The sequence below is a fragment of the Capra hircus genome, chromosome 25, assembly GCF_001704415.2.
Source record: "Capra hircus breed San Clemente chromosome 25, ASM170441v1, whole genome shotgun sequence".
Classification (NCBI taxonomy): Eukaryota; Metazoa; Chordata; class Mammalia; order Artiodactyla; family Bovidae; genus Capra; species Capra hircus.
Window position 1 is genome coordinate 39,513,088 of NC_030832.1, and position 21,863 is coordinate 39,534,950.

General features: G+C 47.5%; 1 protein-coding gene across 3 annotated transcripts in view; it reads left to right on the forward strand.

Annotated features, from left to right (window-relative positions):
• Window positions 1–21,863, forward strand: part of RNF216 (ring finger protein 216) — a 120,984-nt gene that overhangs the window by 36,896 nt on the left and 62,225 nt on the right. For all 3 annotated transcript variants that reach the window (XM_018040716.1, XM_018040718.1, XM_018040717.1), the window contains exons 10-13: window positions 3,082–3,132; window positions 4,244–4,381; window positions 5,572–5,720; window positions 6,218–6,296. In XM_018040716.1, coding sequence (XP_017896205.1) covers window positions 3,082–3,132; window positions 4,244–4,381; window positions 5,572–5,720; window positions 6,218–6,296 — 417 coding nt within the window. The remainder of the gene's footprint in view (window positions 1–3,081; window positions 3,133–4,243; window positions 4,382–5,571; window positions 5,721–6,217; window positions 6,297–21,863) is intronic.

The following is a 21,863-nucleotide window of genomic DNA, read 5'->3' on the forward strand; positions in this document are numbered from 1 at the left end:
AGTCCCTTGAATTCTCCAGGCCAGAAATGTACTATCAAATGTGCAAGTCAGCTGGAAGATACAAATTTGGTTATTTAATACAGACAGACCTCAGAGAGATTGTGGGTTCAGTTGCAGACCAGTACAGTAAAGTGAATATTGTAGTGAAGCTCATCATAAAAATTTTTTGGCTTCCCAGTGTATAGAAAAGTTATGTTTACACTACAGTGTAGTCTAGTAAGTGTGCAGTAGCGTTATGTCTAAAAAACAATGTCCAAGCCTTAACTAAGAAATGCGTTATTGCTAACAAATGCTAACTATCATCCGTGTTTTCAGCAAGTCGTCATCTTTTCACTGGTGGGGAGGGGATGGTCTTGCCTCAGTTTGGGTGGCTTCTCACTGATGAGAGTGCTGCTTGCTGAAGGTTGAGGTAGCTGTCCAAATTTCTTAAGATGTGGCAAAAATGAAGTTTGCCGAATTGATTGATATTCTTCGTTTCATGAATGATTTCTCTGTAACATGCTATGCTGTTTGATCACATTTTACCCGCAGCTTTCAAAATTGGAGTCAGTTGCTCAAATCCTGCTGTTGCCTTATCAACTAAGTTTATGCGATTTTCTAAATCCTTTGTTGTCATTTCAGCAATCTTCATAGTATCTTCACCAGTAATTTCCATCCACAGAAACTGCTTCTGTTTTTTTTGGTTCATCTGTAAAAAGCAGCTCCTTACACTTTAAGGTTTTATTAATGAGATTGCAGCTATTCGATTCTAATTCTAGGTCTCTTAACTGTTTATACCACATATGCAATTAATTCCTTCTTTAAAGTCAGCCATGAGAGTTGGGATCAGCTTCTTCCAAACTCCTGTTAATGTTGGTGTTTTCATATCTTCCCATAGATTACAAATGTTTTTTTTTATTGTATTTGGAATGGTGAATCCCTTCCAGAAGTTTTCAGTTGACTTTGCCCCACATTCATCATAGGAATCACTATAGCTTATAAACCTTACAAAATGCATTTCTTAATAAGTCTCAAAAGTTAAAAACTAACTCCTTGATCCATGAGATGCAGAATGGATGTTGTGTTAGCAGGCATGAAAACATTAATCTCCTTCCTCTCCATTAGATCTCTTAGGTGACCAGGAGCCTTTCAGTGAGCAGTAATATTTTGAAAGGACTCTCTTTCTCAGCAGTGGTTCTCAGCTAGCTTAAATTATTCAGTAAGCCATCTTGTAAACAGATGTGCTATCATCCAGGCTTTGTTGCTCCATTTATAGAACACGAGCGGAATAGAGATAGCCTAATTCTTAAGGGCCCTAGGATTTTTGGAATGGTAAAAGGAGCACTGGCTTCAGCTTCAGGTCATCAGGTGCATTAACTCCTAACGAGAGTCAGCCTGTCCTTTGAAGCCAGGCATTGACTTCTCTCTGTCAGTGAAGGTCCTTGATGGCATCCTCTTCCAATAGAAAGCTGTTTTATCTACATTTGAAAATCTGTTGTTTAGTGTGGCCACCTTCATGCATGATCTCAGCTACATCTTCTGGATAACTTGCTGCAACTTCTACAGCGTCGTGCACCCACTGCTTCGTCTTGCACTTTTATGTTATGGAAATGGCGTCTTTCCTTAAGCTTCATGAACCACCCTCTGCTGACATCAGACTTTTCTTCTACAACTTCCTCATGTCTTCCATCTGGACTTTGGTTTATGAGAATATTGTGGCTGAGAGATGGGCCACTCTTGCTTCCATCTGAGTGCTTGGAGAGCATTGTAGGGTTGTTGATTGGCCTGGGGGACTAGGGAGAGGAGTGGGGAAAGCCCATCAGTGGAGCAGTCAGAACGCTCATGACGTGCATTGGGCAAGCTCGCTGCCTTATGGCGCAGTGCGTGGCACCCCAGAACAGTTGCAGTGGTAGCGTCAGAGGTCACTGACCACCGTAACAAAGACAGTAACAGTAATGAAAAAGTCTAAATACTGTGAGGATTGTTCAAAAGTGACACTGACACCTGAAGCAAACAAATGGCTGTTGGAGAAGCAGCACCAGTGGGCTTGCTTTGATGCAAGTCACAAAACTTCAGTTTTTGTGGGGTGTTTTTTTTTCTTTTCTTTTTTGAAGAGCACTGTCTGCAAAGTGCAATAAAATGAAGTGTGCCTGTATGTATTTTCTAGACCAGAAACTCAGATTTGGCCCATGGACCCCTGAGTTCCCCAAGACTCTTTAGGATATCTGCGAGGTCAGATCTCTTATCATAACCATTTTATAGTTTTTTGTTTATCTTTTCTTCTTTTATGTAAAAGCATGTGTGTGTATATATATATATATTTTGGACATTTCTTTCTTACCTAAAAGGTACACACTGTTCTGCCCTTAGCCTTTTCGATTAACAGTGCATCCTGATGATGACTCCACAGCAATCCATGGAGATTTTTCTCCTTCCTTTAAAAACTGCCTAGTGTGCCATTGTCTGCAGTACGAGAGTTGACTCAGTTGTTGCCCTTTTGCTGGACATTCAGGCTTCTTTCCAGATTTCTGCTGTTACAGATAGTACCATGATAAATAACTGTATGCCTATATCATTTCGTATTTCTGCCCCAGGGTAACTTTGGAATAGATTTCCTATAAGTGCAATTGATGAGTTAGAGTATAAATAGTTACGTCACTGTTAACATCATGCCAAGTCCCCCTCCGTGGTGGTTGTACTCTTTTGCATTCTCACCAGAAATGTAGAAGAGTGCCTGTTTCTCGCTAGCCTTACCAGCAAAGTATGTTGTCAAACTTGGTTTTTACCCATTCAATTTTTTTGTTTATTTACATGCTGTTCTATACTCTTAAGTGTTTTATGTCAGTCTGTTATTCCTTCTGTATTTTGAGTCAGATTTAAGAATGTTTTCTCCATATATGCTAGTACTTGTAAAGTTTCCTTTTTTATATACAGCACTCTGATGCATTTTAAATTTATTATCAGTTAACTTTTTAAACTAGTAAGCTATATAACTGAAGAGATGACTATTGATCATTATTTTACGTTTCTGAAAGTAAATGCTAAATGGTTTATGACATCTTGACTAAATTTGCATCTGTGTCTGAATTTTTTGTTCCTCAGCATGAAGACTTTTTGCTTGCCCTGCAGATGAATGAAGAACAGTATCAAAAGGTAATTGAAATTTCATCTAATTAACATATTCTTGGTATTTTCATTAGCTGTTTTTCTCATCTCACATTTCCTGTGCATTTTGATGACAAATTGGTTCCCTTAACCTCTGCTGTTGACCTGCCGAGTTTGTGGTTCAACTAAGTTAAAATCAGGTATTAAACCATTCAGTCCACATTGGATTAGACTTGGAGGGAAGATAATGTTGTTAGAGTTGTTTGTCTTAAACATTGCCTGGAATCCATTAGATAGACTCCTGGGGGCTCAGACAGTAAAGCGTCTGGCTGCAGTGCGGGAGACCTGGATTCGATCCCTGGGTTGGGAAGATCCCCTGGAGAAGGAAATGGCAACCCACTCCAGTACTCTTGCCTGGAAAATTCCACGGACTGAGGAGCCTGTTGGGCTACAGTCCATGGGGTCACAAAGAGTCGGACACGACTGAGTTGCTTCACTAGTGCAACATTGAGAATTCGCGTGTCACTTCCAAGTTAGAAAGGAGAGATGTGCTGAGCCTCAGGACCGGATGGGCTTTGTGTGACACCAGCCATCCTCACATAGTGGCCTTTCCTCACACGGTAGAAATGAACTAATGACTGGATCATCACTGCCCTTAACGAGAAGGGTAAGTTTCCTGGTACTCACAATACTTGAAACACTGCTTTATATGGCTTCAGTAGTCCCTTAAGACAAAGCTTGGACTGAGACACAACCCCATCGCACTCTTGTCTTATAACAAGATGCAAAATGCAACTTTTCAAACATTTTAAGATAATACCCCACATGCCACTTGTTCCTGACTGTTAGTGTCTGATTATAGATATTATAGTCCTGCCAGTACAGTGAAATTCATGAATATGGTAACTTTATACAAAGGATGATGCCAAAGAATACCCCAAAAACATGAAAATTGTACTGTCTTTAGCTGTTAATATGTAGTCATATTTGTACTGGCATCTTAAGCTCGATTTCTACAGCAGAAAACAGCTCATCATCGTTTTATGGCTTCTAGGGATTGCTTTTCACCTCGGAATGTGTTTGGGGTGGGGGAATATGAAACATGGCTGCCTCCTCTACTTGAGTGTAGGGACTTTGACATCTTTCTGCCTGCCTCCAGGATGGCCAGCTGATTGAGTGTCGCTGCTGCTATGGGGAGTTCCCATTCGAGGAGCTGACGCAGTGTGCTGATGCTCACTTATTCTGCAAAGAGTGTCTCATCAGATACGCCCAAGAGGCAGTCTTTGGATCTGGAAAGGTAAGAACGGTGCAGTGTGTCCATACAGCATCTGTGGAGACCGCATTTATAGACAAGTGGAAATGCCTCATGGAAATACCTTTTCTGGGGTGAGGTGGAACTCTGCTAAGACATGCTGATGTGTGTGATTCCTCGATAGCCTCTCATTTGTGTGATTATGTCAGTCCTAAGCGCACTAGATTTCTTTTCAGGGAATGGTTTAATTCTTCATGCTCTCACGCCTGGCTCATAGGAGCACCAGCTTCTTCACTCCTCTTCACAAATAAAATGAAGGATAAACACCAAAAGAGAATCCTGCAGCCTGTATTGAATATATGAGGCTGCAAATTAGTATGTTTTTAACAAAAATTTTAAAAGATTTTATACAGTTGTATTAAAATGAATAATATTTTATGCAAGATTATATTTCTCTGTGCAAAGTCAATGTCTCTTTACACCAACTTAACACAATATAGAATTCAGAGTTTTTGTCTTAACAAACACTCGAAAATCACAGTTGCTTTTCATAAGTGCCACACCAGTAATCAAACGACTTGACATCAGTTATTCTAAAATCAGTTGTAGTTTAGTCAGGGGCTGAGTAGCAGTTACTGAGAGAGTGGATGTGATTAGCAGAATATAGGCATACTTAAAGATATTGCAAGTTCAGTTCCAGGCCACTGCAGTATAATATGTATCACAATAAAATGAGTCACACGATTGTTTAATTTCCCAGTGCACAAAAGTCGTGTGTACACTGTGCTGTCCTCTCTGGAGTTCGCAGTAGCATTGTGTCAGTCCTCACCCCTCCTCCTGCTCACCTCCACCTTTTCCAGGAACTAGAGAGAGAGTCAGCTTGCTTATCTTGAGTACCTTCTTTTCAGACCTGAGCTGTAACTTTCCTCTTTTAATCTGCTAAGCCATTTACCCATCCTCAACTGCTTCCCATCTTCATATATTCCGGTTTAGGCTGGTAGAGGTCCTCAGGTGGAATCAAAGATGGACTTTGTGTTTTTATTTCATGGTTTTCTTATTTTGAGAGTGCTTTCTCAAAGAAGAGGGGACCTTTACCATCTCAGAGTCTGTTCTGAACCACTGTTTATTTTCTTTCCATTGAAAGATGCATTTAACCACTGAAATTTTTGTGTGTGTGCTTCTGAAAACTTGGGTTAAATTTTTTTCACCTTTTTCTCCTGGCGGTGTCATTCTAGTCAGAGCTCAGCTGCATGGAGGGCAGCTGCACGTGCTCATTCCCAGCCAGTGAACTGGAGAAGGTGCTTCCCCAGACCATCCTGTATAAATACTATGAGCGAAAAGCAGAGGAAGAAGTCGCAGCAGCCTACGCTGATGAGCTTGTCAGGTGAGTTCTCAGAGTCAGAGAATGTCATCTGTCAACTCGATCCCCGTTAGGAAGACTTAGACTGCCCGGGCCCTTTCCTTTTGACAGTGAAATTCTATGGCAGAGCCCTAGCTGCAGGTTTTCTGTCATTTTTTGCTTTGAAATAAGAGAATAATTTTATTAATGGAAAAATCTGCAGTTGAGATTTTTACCTCCATTCCATGGCATCTCTTAATCATCTGGCTTCTAGCTATAGTCCTTGCGCATTGAGTTAAAAGAGAGGTGACGTATGTAGAGTTCTCAGAAAGGTATGTTTACTGAGTGGTTTGCACTGAGGCAGGACTCAGAATGGCACCTGCATTTCCTGGTGAGAGCCAGCACAGAGCGCCTCAGTCTGTGTTTTAATGAAGAGTAAGAAGTAAAGGGAGGTGTGGCTCTCCAGCTGAAAACTCTGTCCTAGAATGAACAGTCAGACTTCAGTGTTCTGAATAACCTTCCTTCTGCGGTTCTGATTCTAGGTGCCCCTCCTGCAGCTTTCCTGCTCTGTTGGACAGTGACGTGAAGAGGTTCAGTTGTCCGAATCCTCGCTGTCGAAAGGTAGGGAGGCAAATGCCTTTTCTAGACTCAAAGTTGAGTTTGGTATTATGAACTGCCTTAGTGGCACAGTCCTTGCTGGTCCTCTGCATGCTGACCCCTGAGAAGGATTGGAGTGCTCTCCTTTGCATGAAAGCAGATGAATTTGGTACCTTGTGAGGTGGTTGACTTTGTTTCAGAAATGGTGTTTAATCACATAGCCCTGGATCCCTGGTTTATGCCATCTTCCTGAAGGGCAGATACTGTAGTGTAGAATGTGAAGGAGTCTGTGTTTTTCCACGGTGCCAGTATTTTTCTTGCTCGCTGTCTCCCCATCCTGTCGTGCTCAAATACTTCTTTGCACATGTGCATTCACACATATCCTGCCACCTTCAAAGTCCACAGGGTATTTCTTTGATTAACAGAACTGGGCGCCACGGTGGCATCTCTATCACATCTGGTAGCCGACTTCCTCAGCTGTTCCCATACGGACTGGTCGTGTAGGGTGAGACCAAAGCTGCCCAGTCACCTTGCTGCTGAAAGTCTTTCTTCTTTGACTCCTACTTCGTGAGCTGAGACTGTCTTGAAATTTGTCAGCCGTTTATATAAGCCACTTAAAAGTTTTTAAGGAATATCGTATCGGCATCTAGCTAGACAAGTATATTTTCAGCCATTTTCCTAAAATAGAATGAGCAGAGTTGAATGTTAAAATCTCCCCCACCCCCCACCCTTTTGGAAAGTGAAGAAATGAAAGTGGATATTGGAAAGGGAAGGAGAAGCTAGACTGACAGACTTAACTTCTCATTTTGTTTTCAACATTAATATTTCTGTGTAAAATCTGGATATTTTCTTACAGTTGATGTATCCATTTAGTAATTTGTTCCCATCCCAGGCTGTCATCTCTGGCATCTTGGAACTAAGAAAGCAGAGTTAGCTGACTGTCCTGCGTGGTTCCAGTGCATCCACCACTAGAATGCCTGGGAAGGTGGGGCCTGAACTAGGAAACAGAGAGCAAGGAGCCAGTAGCCACAGGAAGAACAGGCTGGGAGTGACATGAAAGTGAAGATGAGGAATGTTCCGGGTCCAGGGAGCAGTCCCCTCCTGGACGCGACTGGTGCTGGGAGTGTGACGGGAAAGGCTCAGGCTCATGAGCTGGGAGGGGCCAGGGCCGTGTATGCAGGCCTTCAGCACCATCCTGAGGTGGGGCTGGAGCTGAAACAGCAGAGGTTGGTCTGGCTGTTGAGTGATCTAGGTGAGAGCTGCACATCGCTGTCGCCTGCCCACCTTGGGAAGTCTCCATGAATTGCTAAGCTTGAGCTAGAAATTACATTTCCTGGTCTGATGCCAAATTAGACTCTACCAGTAAAAGTGCTTGTGTATGATTTGGAAGGCTAAAGACAGTTACAGGAAGGTGTCAGGGTACGTGGGAGTCTGAAACAGTGCCCCGTGAGTACCTGAGATCATCCAACCTGGGATGTCAGCAAAAGCCTCCTTCAGGCTCTTAAGACCCTAGGCAGAAAAACCAAGTATTCTGCTTCCTCTTTGTGAGAGGAACATACACGCTCTGCCGAACTTGGAGAGGGCTATGTAGTTTCTGTGGGCCAACGCAGTGTGAGGGTGGATGAGAGGTCACTTGCAGGAAGCATGGGAAAACATACGCTTAGAAGTGATGTCAGCAAGGTGGTGGAATAGGTAGCCCCAAACTCTCCTCCCTCCAAGAAACACTGATTTAACAATACATGGACCAGACCCTTGTGAGAAATCTCGAAACCAGTTACACGGCTCCTGTACTCCAGACAGTGCAGTCAGCTGGTAGGGAAATAAATGGGAACTCACCCCCCCCCCCAGAGTCCTTCACATGCATGTCCAGCACACGCGGCACACCTGGAGGAAACGCCCAACTCCTCACAGCCCCTTAGACTGGGACATGCATCTGACACTCAGACTTCTCAGAGAACTTCCCCAAGGGGCTGGCTTGTATCTTTCCTGAGGCTCAGCATGGCCAGGAGGGAGCACCAGGTTTCAGATCACCAAGGACAAAGGCAGTGGTTTGGACTAGCAAACGCTCAAGCACGTTTGCCACTTTCCTTGGCTTAGTGTAGAGAGAGCAGGAGAAAAACCCAGTTCCCAGCTTCTGCTTGGAGAAGGGAAGAGTTGGAACGTACATCCAGTGTTCCAATTTTTTGGGTTACTGCCCAGGGGACTGGTTTCTGTCTCACTTGATTCAGCCCTGACAGGGCCCTGCATACTCTAGATGCCTGGAGGCCTCTGGGAACAAAAGAGAGCTGACAGGCTTGCTGCTGTTTCCAAGGACGCGTAGTGTCGCGGACAGAGGCCACATTACATCTCTGTGGCTTTTGCCTCGAGGGGAAACGAAAAGTGGGACATATATTTCCAGTGTTCCAGCTTTGGGAGAGTGGAGAGCTCTTTATGGGGCTGGTTTCTCTCTTGCCCAACTCGGAGCACTGATGAGACCCACCATACTCTAGATACCCAAGGGCTGCTTGCCCAGTCGCTTCAGTCATGTGGACTCTCTGTGACCCAGTGGACCATAGCCCGCCAGTCTCCTCTGTCCATGGGATTCTCCAGGCAAGAATGCTGGAGAGGGTTGCCATGCCCTCTTCCAGGGGATGTTCCTGACCTAGGGATTGAACCTGCATCTCCTGCCCACCCACCGCGCCACCTGGGAAGCTCACATAAAGGTTTCTGAGAAGGAAAAAGAGCTGGGCGTCTGACAGCAGCTCCAGAGAACCTGCAGTACTGCAGACAGACACCAGAGGGAGCAAGAGATTGCAAACTCCCGGAAACAGAAGACCTCTCCAAACTGGAACTGTACACGCATAAGTCTAGAGAAGGTGCATCCAGAGAAGGTTGAGAGCCCTCCATAATCTATTGCCTGATTCATTGGTGAAGATTTTTCCCTGTGAAAGACCACTGTAGGACAACCCTGGCAGTCCAGTGATCAGGAATCTGCCTGCTAGCGCAGGGGGCATGGATTCCCTGAACTTGAGTCACACAAAATGCAGAATAAGTTCTAGAGATGTGCCACACAGCGGTACCCGTGTAGTTAACACACTGAACTGTATGCTTAAAATGTGTTAGTGAAGCAGTTGTCCAATCACTTAGTTCTGGCTACCTCTTTGCAACCCCATGGACTGCAGCACACCAGGCTTCCCTGTCCTTCACCATCTCCTGGAGCTTGCTCAAACTCCTGTCCATCGAGTTGGTGATAACCATCCAACCATCTGATCCTCTGTCGTCCCCTCGTCCTGCCTTCAGTCTTTCGATCTACCTTTAATAAGGTAGAATCCATGTTATGTTGTTCTTACCCCGATTTCAAAAGGAAAGAGAGCATATCTTTCACTGTCTTTTCCTTCTGCCAAGATAGACATGTAGAAATAAGTTTGTTTTGAGCTATTGGATTTTGAGTTTGTTCCAGCAGCAAACCTATCACATTCAGACTGGTACAGATCATGAGAACCAGAGCTAACAGTGGGAGCGGAGAAGAGGAGAGACAGTCGGGAGATAGGATTAGAAAGAGATGGTGTGACTGTGGGGGTGGGGAAAACCTGGAGGACTCATTGTTCTGGTTTGAACCTCTGAGTGGATGATGAACTATTCATAATTGGAAATAGATTAGAAAAAGGTTCCAGGAGAGGCGATCAACTCTGTTTTGGACATGTTGAGTTTTGAGAGTGGAAGTATTCAGTAAGTGTCTTTTTCCCAGGGCCTGGCACACATCAGGTGCTTAGTATTTATTTGGAAAGTGACTACGATCAGGAACACAGGGGAGATCTAGGCTGTAGGAGGGTTTTGGAGTCAGGAGTAAGAAACATTGAAGGGAGGGAGTCCTGGGGGAGAACAGAAGGGAATGTGGGAACTCGAGGGGGCCGGAGTGAGGCCCTGTAGGAGTTAGGTCACTGGAGGCAATTTATGGGTGAGTTTAGGGAAAGTATGACCTTAAGAGTCTTGCTGTCTAAGTTGAAAGTAATCTCCAGTGGTTCTCAACTTTGGATATCCCTCAGTAGTGCTTTGCAGTGAAGAGACTGCATCGCCCAGTCTACCCGTTGCAGGGTACTTCAGGCCTTGATCCTCACCTGGGCACAGGAGCGTTCACGGTCTAGATCCATGTTGGCCCAGTGTGAAGAGTGAAGGGACAGCACTCTCAAGGGACCTGAGGCAGTGACAGCCAGTTAACAGTTAATACCTACCAGGAACTTGCCACCTGTCCCTTGAAAAGAAGAGAGAACTTAAAAGTGAAATAGTTCTGTGCATGTGTGCGTGCTCAGTTGTGTCCTGTTCTTCGTGACCTCATGGAGTGCAGCCCGCCAGGCCCCTCTGTCCGTGGATTTCCCAGGCGAGAATACTGCAGTGGGGTGCCGTTTCCTCCTCCAGGAGCCGTGGAGAGATTGGCCACAAGGTGGCACTAACGCTCCATGAGGAGAGGTTTTCTCTTGGGCTTTTCAAAAGTGTGTGTGTCAGCGGAACAGCCTTGTAAGAGCTGACAGCATTCCTTTAGGTTCAGTACCAAAGCAGACCACTCTGCTCATTCAGAAGTTAACAACAGAGATGTCATTGTTGTTAGGGCACATGCCGTTACCTTTTTCACTTGTACCTGTTCTGATGACGTACTTTATCTTCAGCTAGATGGCTGAACCAACCATTCATCCTTGAGGATTGCTCCTCTTCAAGAAATGAGCCACAAGCCAGTTTGGCCCTTTTGAGACTCAGGGCATCTGCTCCCCTATTGCAGTGCCACTGCCAGTAATCTGAACTCCAGTTAAAATTCCAGGAGCTTGTCACTCTGAGATGAGGCGTTTATATGAATGCATTATCTGGAGGAGGGCCTGAATGCCTGGAATCATTCCCCTGAAATCCCGGAAGAATAAGACACTGTATCTTTGATGAAATGTGGAGAGAGTCTTTGTTTCATTGATGTGATGGAATGCCTTTGTCAAGGCCCTCAGCGTCTTGTGTATTCTCAGATAAAGAATTCATCAGTTTGTTTTTAACATGCTGCTTTTAGGAGTGGATTGGATGTGTTTGAGTTGGGACTGTGGGGTATTAAATTAAGAGATTTGAAAGTGATGCTTCTGGAATATTTTTTAGGGTCAGAAATTTCTCTGTCGGGCCTCTTTCTGCCTGTCTAGAATCATGACTTTGCTCCATAAACTCAGAGGTGTAAGTAGAGCTTTCCGGGAAGGTAGCCGGGGCCACAAGGTAGAGGTTTAGGAATACTCATGAAACCTGTGCTGTTAGGGAGACGGCTGGGTGGTGAGACTTTAATCAGAATAACCGTGAAGACCTCCTTGCTTGGTGTCTTTTAGTGGAGCCCAAGAATGAGAATGTGATAGTGTAACCCCTCACCTTTTCCCAGTGTCGCTTATCCTTGGTTTTATGTAGCTTTCTCACCTGCCAGCTTCTCTGCTCATCTCTTTCCGTGCTTTCCAGGCCCCATCCTGTCCTTGGTAGCGTTCAGTGTTAACTGACTCGACAGCAGTAAAATTTCACCAAAATTCACATCTGCAGTGAACCAGTTTGTTGCTAAAAAACAGGCATCTGCAGCCGCCTGCAGTAGCTCAGTGGCTGCGTGGAGAGAATGTAAATGAACCTGGACCAGCTGTCAGTGCCAGGGCAGTTCCAGCTGTGACAGTGGACGGTTGGCACTTATTGGCCACACTATAATTGGAGGCCCAGCCAGTCATCTGACTCCTGTGCTGAGCACAGGCCTTTACATTTATCTAGATGTGAATGAAGCCTGATCCTCTTGTTCCCACTCTCAGGGACGACCTTTATTCAGGGAGTAATGTTGAGAAGAACCAAATGTCTGGATAACAAGGATTTTTAAATCGCCAGCTGAGGGCTCCTCTGCTGGCGTGGAAGTCCGCGCTGCGTGATGCAAGTGCACAGGAGGGAGGTGGGTGGGAGCTCCTCCTCAGCGCTCAGCTGCCCCTGCTTCTCCTGAGGTGTCACTTCCCTCAGAGCCCGGGGGCTCCGGCTGAACCACTGAAGAGCTCAGGCTGCAGCGGTGTGCAGGTGTGACGGGAAGGATGCTTTGTCTGGCCCTAGGCTCCCATTGGTCCCAGAGTCATCCAAGGAAGTGTCCATCGAGGGAAAGTGGTGGTGCTGAGAACCCAAAGTGGGGCCTCCCTGCCACTGCGCACAGCCCAGAGTGGATCCCAAAGGCCATCCCTGTGAGCCATCCCCCGCTGAGCGCTGGGCGGAGCTGGCGTTACAACAGCGAGGTTTTCAGGATTTAACTCTCTTTGTCTTAATGTTTTTGTCAGCTTCCAGTTTTTGTCAGCTTCCCATAGTACATAGCATAGTGAGTCTGTTCATCATAGGCGTCTCAAATCCATACACTTCTTTACTTGACATCTTAGCACATTAAACACTGTGTTTGAGAAGCTAGATTTCCAGTTAGGGATGTGTGTTTGTGTGTTTCCAGGAAGACACGAAAGGTAACGAAAAGCAAATATTGCTTAACTCTTCCTACTCTGCCTTCCTTAATAAAACTTAAATACCATCTCTGCTGTTGTTTGCAGTAGTTATTTTAAAAGGAGATAGATATGTACCCAAAATAGGGAAAGGTAAAAATACGCTTGCATTAAACTGAAATGCCAATATGAATAAAACATTTATTTTTGCTTCCCCTCAACTGTACAGAAAGTTTTTATTTTTACACAGTCATACCTCATTTTATTACACTTCACAGATACTGCAATTTTTTTTTTTTTTTTACAAATGGAAGGCTTCTGTCAGCCCTGCATTGAGCGCGTCTGTTGCTATTTTTCCAACAGCATTTGCTCACTTTGTCTCTGTGGCATATCTTAGTAATTTTTGCCATATTTCAGACTTTTATTATTATATTTGTTATGGTGATCTGTGATCAGTGATCTTTGATATTACTATCACACAAGGATTGTGACTCGCTGAAGGCTCAGGTGACGGTTACATTCTTTGGCAATACAGTATTTTTTAGTTAAGTCTGTATATAACTTTTTTAGATACAATGCCATTATACACATAATAGTACCTGATATAGTGTCAACATAACTTTTACATCCATTCAGAAGTCAAAACATTCATAAGACTCACTTTGCTGCGTATTCGCTTTTGCGGTGGCCTGGGACAGCACCCTTGGGGTGTCCAAGGTTAGGGGACTGGTGAGTGGGCACAGCAACGCTGCCATCTCAGCTTTCTCAGTGGGGGCTGGCGCAGCCCCTCAGATCTCTCCCCTCGACACTCAGAAGCCAGCTGCTGACTTTCCAAACCAAGGTGGTCCAGACAGAGCTCTCATGGTAGACTTCGGGGCCTGAGGACGGAACAGCAGCCGGGCCTTGAGTTTTTGCTGACTTCCCTTGCGCCCAGGAAATGGGCATCGCTCTATCCTGCCCTCGGAGAACATTCAGCGCTTCTTAATGAAGCCACTTTAAATGGTTAAGATGTTGCCACCTTCTAGGGGACAGATCACAGAACTTCCTGTTCAGTTCGGGATGAAGAGCCTTACCTTTCTCCTGTGTCAGCATTGTGTGGGACGAGTACTTTTTTTGCTGGGCTGTACTGGTAAATTCTCTGTTTTGAGAGTTCTTTCTGAATACAGTTGCATGAGAAGTGTTCTTCGACGCCCTGCTCCAGGGCCAGCCCTTTGCTGGATGCCCTAGCTTTTTGTTCATGAGGCAGCTAAGCAGACAGTCTGGAGGAGTGGTTTTTGCTGTTGAACGTCTCTTGGTTAATCTGAGCTCTTCCTCTCTTCGGCATCATGACCTAGGTAGATACGTCATCTCCCTGAGCCACATTCCCTTTATCTGTAAAATGAGAACAGTTGCACCTGTTTGATGGTGCTTTTGTAGATGGCTTGTCAGTTGTATCTCTATATAAATCTGTACCCAGGGCTGGGAGTGGGGGGTGGTTTGCATTAAACGACACAGTGTAACTGAGGTGCTTACCCCTCTGGCCATCGTTTGTCTCAGTCAGTAAAGCAGCCGGTGCCCTTGAGGGAAGGCGGCAACTGATGTTGAGTGTGTGCAGGCGCCGTGCAGACTCGGGTGAGCAGAGGAACTCCAGACGGGAGGCGCTTCCTCCCCCAGGTTTGTAGAACCTGCTACACAGAGTCACAGAGTTCTCCTACCGGGGACAGTTGAAAAGTCCCGTTAGAGGGCCAAAAGAAGACTTACCTCCGATAGCGTCACTGACTCCATGAGCGTGAATTTGAGCAAACTCCGGGAGATAGTGGAGGACAGAGAAGCCAGGTGGGCTGCAGGCCATGGGGTCGCGAAGAGTCAGACACGACGTAGCAACTGAACAACACCACTTAATTTTTCAAATCATATACTCAAAAAATTTCATTTCTTATTAGCATGCCACAGTGGAGAGGGGATAGGTTTTTGAAGCTAAATTTTTTACTGACTAGTCTGTTCTGTCGGAAATGACTGCTGTCACTTGAGCCCACAGCGTTGAGGTTGAGAGGAGAGCCCCGTTCCGCCCTGGGGAGAGCCGTGCCTTAAAGCAGGCTGCTCGTGGGTTTGCCCTCCGTGTCTCAGCCGCTCTACTGCCGGCTCCCCTCCATTCAGGTTTCTTCTTGGTTTTTTGTTTATGCCTGTTCAGAGGGATTGGCATCCCAGGGAACGATATTCAGAGAGATGAGTGTGGGAAAGGCCTGGAGACAAAACAGAGAGTGCGTTTTGCTGGAGAACTCCGAGTTAGTCACAGAGGGAAGGTTTTTAACAATCGGTGGTTTGTGTCCACAGCCCAGTCGCTGGTCATCGTCTTCATAGGAGGGCGCTGCCCTTTGTGTCTTGGCCGTCACCCCACGTGCAGTGCAGCCAGCAGGCCTGGAGGTGGGGGCTGCTTGCCTTTCCTTTCACTGTCCTTTGGCAGAAGGACACGGCTCCTTGTCTGTCTATTGTTGTTTTGGTCTCTCCTAAAATACACTGTGGTACTTAAAAAGATGCTGTGGATTAACAGGTCTGTTTGTGCACTTCATTAAATAGAAACTCTGACCCTTTTTCGTGGATTTTCTGGCCACCTTTAGCCATCACTTATCAGACTCCTAACAGCCTACCTCTGACTGTCTGGGCATCAGAAGCTCTCACGCGTGTCTCTTGCTGGAAACCACAGTACTTGCTTAGTGCTTTCAAACATCTTGCTGATATCACTTAATGCATTTTTCTGTGCCTGTGGCCTCATCAAAGGAAAGATGCATTTCGAGTCAGAGTCTTTAGCAATCTCAGGGTTTTTTTGTTTTTTTTTTAAAGGCCTCCTATTAAAAATCCTTCAAGAATTGATAATCTACAAAATATTTTTTTATAGAGTCACTTGCCTCCTTTTTGTCTTTACACTCATTGTGTGTTACTGGCTATCAGCACCTTAATCTTAGGGATCCTCATCGTGATGTCCTTGAGGAGGGACGGGGGTTGCATGTGTGTTGGAGTGCAAAGCGATAGTTCCCCCCTTTGCATTCTCAGCACAGAGCGCTTCAGGGCTTCCAGCCTTCCAGGTAGAAGAGAAATTGTTGCTATGGTAATAACACAAGCACGAAAACACCCTGTATCCTCCTGGGTGCCTGTGTCAGGGAGGAGGAATGTAGGCAAGGGACGAGGTAGCAGAGAGGAAGGTTCAGGCAGAATCAGAATGGAGCCTCTGCTGAAGCTGCCTCTGGGTGGAATTTCTTGTGTTTACCGTTGAATTCAAGGTCATTTTTTGATTGCTGTGTGGTCGCTGAGAAGGTAAATGGTCTTTTACTCCTCAGCGTCCTCCCTGACTTTGAGACAAACATACCGAAAATGGAAGGGCCTCTCTCGTCCCCAGAGGCCAGGGGGGATCGACCACCCAGACCCACGTCACCCACTGCCCTTCATCTCCAGTGTAACAGGCTAAGGAGCCAGCTCTGCCGTCTCTTTGGAAGCCGTGTGGCAGCTGTGTGCTCTGCGTCTGTATTACATGCCAATGTCCCTTGAGAAGATGGACTGGGAATCAGTTTGGTAACTCAGATCAGCGCTGGGAAACCAAGGGCAGTCCGCCGAGGTCAGCAGGAGGAGCCCAGGCGAAAGCTGGTGCACTGCCCTGCTGAGGGTCAGATCCTGTCCTGTCGGGGCTCCCTGAGGTGACAGTGGACTGTGCCGTCCATGGACTTCTCCAGGCCAGGACACTGGAGAGGGCAGCCTTTCTCTCCTCCAGGGGAGCTTCCAACCCAGGGATCGAGCCCAGGTCTCCCGCACTGCAGGCGGGTTCTTTACCCCCTGAGCCACCAGGGAAGCCCAAGAATATCGGGGTAAGTAGCCTATTCCTTTTCCAGGGGATCTTCCCCACCCAGGGGTCGAGCCCAGGTCTCCCACACTGCGGGCGGGTTCTCTACCCCCTGAGCGACAGGGGAAGCATCAGAAGCATCAGAGTTGAGGCCACAGGAGTCCTTGAGCCTGCCAGTGGAGCTCCTGCTGGGCTTGAGGAGCCTTCTGCCCCTTGTCACCTCAAAGTCACGTGGCCAGCAGCTGTCAACATCAGGAATCAGATTGGGGCTTTTCTTATCGTCTGTGTGTTTTTAGGTGTGGTTTTGGTATGATAGGTCGGTTTTTTAGGAGTCCTTGTCTTTTAGAGATACAAACTGAAATATTTACAAATGGAGTGATACATAGTCTGCAATTTGCTTGGAAATTGTACTGGAAGAGAGAGAATGGCAGAGCAGACAGAGTTTAGGGGAGCCGAGATAGGCCACGAGCTAGCAGTTTATAAACACGAGTGATGGATACATGGGGCTCATTATATGATTTATGTTTGTGTGTATTTCCATTTTTTCATAACAAAGTAATTTGAAAAACAATAGAAATCTAGATGGGTTTGAATTCTTTGTCTGGGCTCTGACCTACTTTGGTTTGCTGCTTTGAGGGCACCTCACTCTTGGAAACGGGTTAGACCCTTCACTGAACTGTCCCATTTCATGGCGTAGTCACTTCCTTAAGAGATGAGGAAAATTCGTGACATAATAGGACAGTGTCAGCAGCTGTTTGTGGGAAGATTAAAGGGCTCATCATCCCCGAGGAGTGAGGGCTGCGTGTGTGGGGTTTCTCTGTGAGTGTGAGGTTCTTCTGTACACCTGGTGGAGCCCTGATGTTTTCCAGCCTCCCTGGGAAAACAGACTTGAGCTGCCTGTCAGGAATCCTGAATGGATTGCTGGACCGTCCCGTAACCAGTGAAATGGGTTCCAGGGTTCTGGGGCCTGGCGCAGAGCCCTGCCAGAGGCTCAGGCGCAGCCCTCAACAGATTCTCTTCCTCTGGGATGCCTTGCAACCTGCAGTCCACCCTTGAGGCCGGGAGGAAGACCAGATGACCTTTTGAGTGTCCTTCCAGTCCAGACACTCTGATTTCTAGAATACTGAGGACTTTCAAATTGGCATTGACATTTGGTTTTCAAAGAGAAGTAGGCTAAGAGAACTTCTCAGATCAGATCCCTGTAGCCCCATAAAAGCACTTTTCAGTTTTATTTCCCACCAGAAGTACGAATATGAAAAGCATTTTAAGTTTCAAAAGCTCCCTACATCTGATGAGCTGATCCACATTTTAGCCCAAAGAGAGTGAAACAGATCACGGTTTTTTTTCCCTTGTCTTTGACAACAGCTTGTGCGTTTGCCTTCCTCTCCCCTCTTCTGTCACATTTTGCTGCTAAAAACATCTGTTGCTCCCTGTCTTGTTACCACAGCCCTCTGGCCACCTATTCTCTCCAAGGCCAGCACCTGCTCTGACCTGACCTTATCTCTGCCAGCTTGGGTCTTTTTTTCCCAGGTGGCACCCTTGCCCCTAAAACCTTCATTCCAGTGCTCTGCCTGCATGTGGGTTCATTCCTCTCTTTCTCTGGACTCAGTCCTTTCTAAAAACTTTTGTCTGGTCACCATGCAGAAGCCCCCACAGGGTCTTGCCCCTTATCATCCCTGACATCTTTTCCCTCTTCTCTGAGCACATTCGTTAGCCACCCCCTCAGCCTAGACTTGTGGCAGGGCAGGTGGGACTCTGCTCTGTGGGGCTCTGGTCAGATCTGGTCATTCAGATACTGACTGAGCGCTGCCAGGCCTGAAGAAACGCGACAGGGGCCGCCACAGCCCTCCTGAGCTCTGAGCAGGGGAGGCCAGCCCCGCGAGGACGGGAGCTGTGACGGTGGCTGCTCCCAGAGGCGGGCGAGCACACCGCCAGGAAACGCTTGTGCAGGAGCGGAGTCTCGGCCTGACTGTGGCCTAGTGGGTGAAGCAGGGGACCAGGCCTCTGACATGAGCGAAGTGGCGTGAGTGGCCAGCCAGCAGGCGGTGTGACGGAGCAGGAGGATGTGGACTGGGAAGAGAGGCAGACCCCAGATTGCAAGGGCTTCGCAGGGCAGAGTGGGGACAGTGGGTCTGGTTCTGGGCACTCCAGGGAGCTGTTGACAGCCCGGATGCTAGTGATCACAGTGCCAGAAGGGTGGACCTTGAGCGCCCTGAAGGAGGGAGTGGGAGGTGGGCAGGGCTGAGGTACAGAGCGTTCGGGGAGCTGGGCAGTCTGGTCAGTGGTATTATCGTGAAGGGGCGTTTCTGGTGACCCCAGACCTGAGTCACTCAGCGCCCGCGTGGCCCTCGGCCAGCAAACCCTTCAGTCCCGAGGCCGGCTTGTTCATGCAGTGCCTCGAGCGCTTGTGTGGCTTCCTTCTCCAGAAGGCCTCGTGGGGTTGGATCGGCCTGGAGAGACACGGTCTTCTGAGGGCTGTCGGGAGCTGCCGGGGAGGGGCAGCAGCGGGCAGGAGGGGCGGTGGAGGTGCCTGCCCGGGGCCAGCGGTGGACACAGTCGGCCCGGTTGTCCCGGAGGCTCCTCCCTGTGGTGGGGCTTCCCCAGCGCGCAGCCCCCCATGGGTCGGAGGGGTGTTGGGAAGGGGGCCCGACGGAGGCCAGGCGCGTCCTTCAGCAGCTGCTGCTGCTCTGCGCTGGCTCCACACCGGCACGTGTGCTGTTTTCAGTCCTGGGTGCTTTTTAAACATGGAAGGAACCCCGTAACCATCAGAGTTTTTTCCCCACACATTTAAAAAGACTTGTTTTCCAGCCAAAAGCATGTTGGATTAAGCTTAATTTCTCACTCAGATGGGCCTATTTCCCTAACTCTGATGTGCATACAGAGATCTGCCAGATTTTCCTCTTGCAGTGTGTTTCCCCAGCTGCTGGGAGGCCTGCTTTTTTTTTTTTTTCCTGTGGGCCTCCTGACAGAAATGCAAACCATTTACGGCCCTGTGGTACCAACTGCTGTTTATTACCACAGGGACTTGGATATCGGTGTGTTTTCCCAGGAGCTGCGTTTATCTGGGGCTGGTGGCGCCTCCCCTGCCCCCCTGAGCCATCCGGGTGACAGGGCCCAGGTTGGCTGGGCTGCAGGGAGAGCCACAGCCCCTCCTCCAGAGTGAGGTCACCTCGCTGCCCAGCTCCAGCCCCACATCCTCGTTGTACAAGGAAGTGAGGTCTGTTCCTCAGATGTGATCTGATTGTAACCATGTTTTCTGGGACTCACAAGCACAAACCTTTTGATGCCTTGTTTTGTAAAAGGTACATTTTCATAAAAACGAGGCTTGATGCCATTCCTCAGTAAATGTATCGCTGTGCAGGCTAGGCTCTCATCGGGGAGCTGTGTGGCTGGGGCTTTGCTTTTCCCTTGCCGAATGTCAGGCGTGCACTGTCCATCCAAGGGTGGCTGAGAGGAGAACGCTTGCTGCCAAAACCACAACAAATGACAGCTTTCCGTTCTGTCATCTCTCAGCTCCACTGCTGGGCAGGCAATTCATTTTTCTACCATAAAAGGGCAACGAAGCTCGCGCAGAGCCGTGTGCCTCTGCCCTGCAGTGAGAAAGCAGAAGACGTGCCGGGAGAGGACCGCGCCGCGGGAGGCGCGGCGGCCCGGCGGCCCGGCCCACGGCCCTGTGCAGGCCAGGCTGCTGAGCAGCAGCTTCCGTCACAGGGAGCAGGGCGTGGAGGGCCTGCCAGCCCCCTGGGTGCCGTCACACTCACACTCGTCTGGTGGGGAACAAGGGTGTGGTTCCAGCCCTGTCAAGGGGCCGGCACTGGGCCTGCCCAGGTGACTCTCCTATTGGCATCTGCTTTTCTCTATCTGTAACTGTAGACGCGGGATTTATGAGGGGTAGAGGGGAGTCATACAGCCCAGGCGTCTTCACTGAGCAGATGAAGCAGGCGGTTCACACAGCTTGAGGAAGTGATCAAACTGTCGTCTTTGTGTTATATGAGAACTCCTTGTCAGGGACCGCTCTAATCCCTCTGTGTCCTCAGCCGTCCACTGGTGCAGTTTGACTCAGGTGAGTCACAGAAATCTTGACTAACAGAAACACAGTTCCTGATTGATGGGTTTGTATGTCAGTCAACCAGGGTTTCAGACAAATACCTGTGCTGTATAGTGCCAACTCATGTATCCTTTAAATTCATAAGTAAAATTCATGGATCCTTTAGGTGATTGTCATTAAACGTGCAGAGTTGGTGAAGGGTAGATAGAAAGCAAACGCTTAGCAGTTTTGACAACATATGGAGCGCTCCAGAGATCGTGATTGCGAATTTCCTGCCCCGTACAACCTGGCAAAGGAGCCCGGATGCCAGCTCAGCACAAACTGAGCGGCAGCACAGAAAGCAGTGTTTCAACAGGAGCCCTGCGCCAGTGCACGGCCGCCTGCGCCGACGGCCGTTTGGGGCCTCTGCTTTCTCCGAGGGGAGCGGCCGCCGCCCCGGAGAGGGCACTGTGCTCGGGCTGAGCCAGGAGCAGCGCCCGCATCTTTCAGCCTAGCTCCCTTAAAGACTTTCCTGTAGAGGAGAACTGAGGTTTGTTTTATCATTTAAACTTACCTTAACTCTTAACTGCACATCTGATTTCATAGCAAATCCTGGAACTGAGCTGAGCACATTCCTAAGGGAATAAAAATCGTGTCCAAAAATCTTGCTGGTCTGCAAATTTGAGAGGAAAGCAAGGATTTTCAAGGTTAAGTTTTATTGCCCAGATAGTGCTGGTGGTCAGAGTAGATTCTGAGCTCACTGGCTCAGAACCAGAGGTTAACTCAGAAGTCCTTCCTGAAGGAGAATGTCACTGGATGGAGGTGGCAGAAACGAGCTCAGTGTGAACGGCTCAGTGTCGCGTCCCTCAGCCTCGTTGGGGAGCGGAGGGCTAGTTTAAAACCTTGTCCTTCCGGGAGGTAATGGTCTTCAATTGGAAATTTACGCAAATCATTCTTAGTATGACCTTCCTAAGTTTTTTCTCAATAGTGTAAAATTGAGTATCCTATCAATCTATCAGAAAGCTAATTGGTACGTTTTTCCTTGATGCCTCTCAAGACCTTCACTGCCCTTGGAGCAAACAGAACAATTCCACACAGAATTCCTCTCTTCTGTGCATCTCACACTGTCTTTCCTTGTAGAAACCTTGGAAGCCCTTGTTTTTTTGTGAGAAGCAGGAAGTGGATTTCATCTTCAAGAACAATTAGTAATTCTTATTAAGTGTAATTTTGATAAGGCTGATTTCTCAAGCAAGCAGCACTTCTCTCTTGGACTGAGTCTCCCCTTCCCCATCCATCACTGTCTACGCATGCCTGGG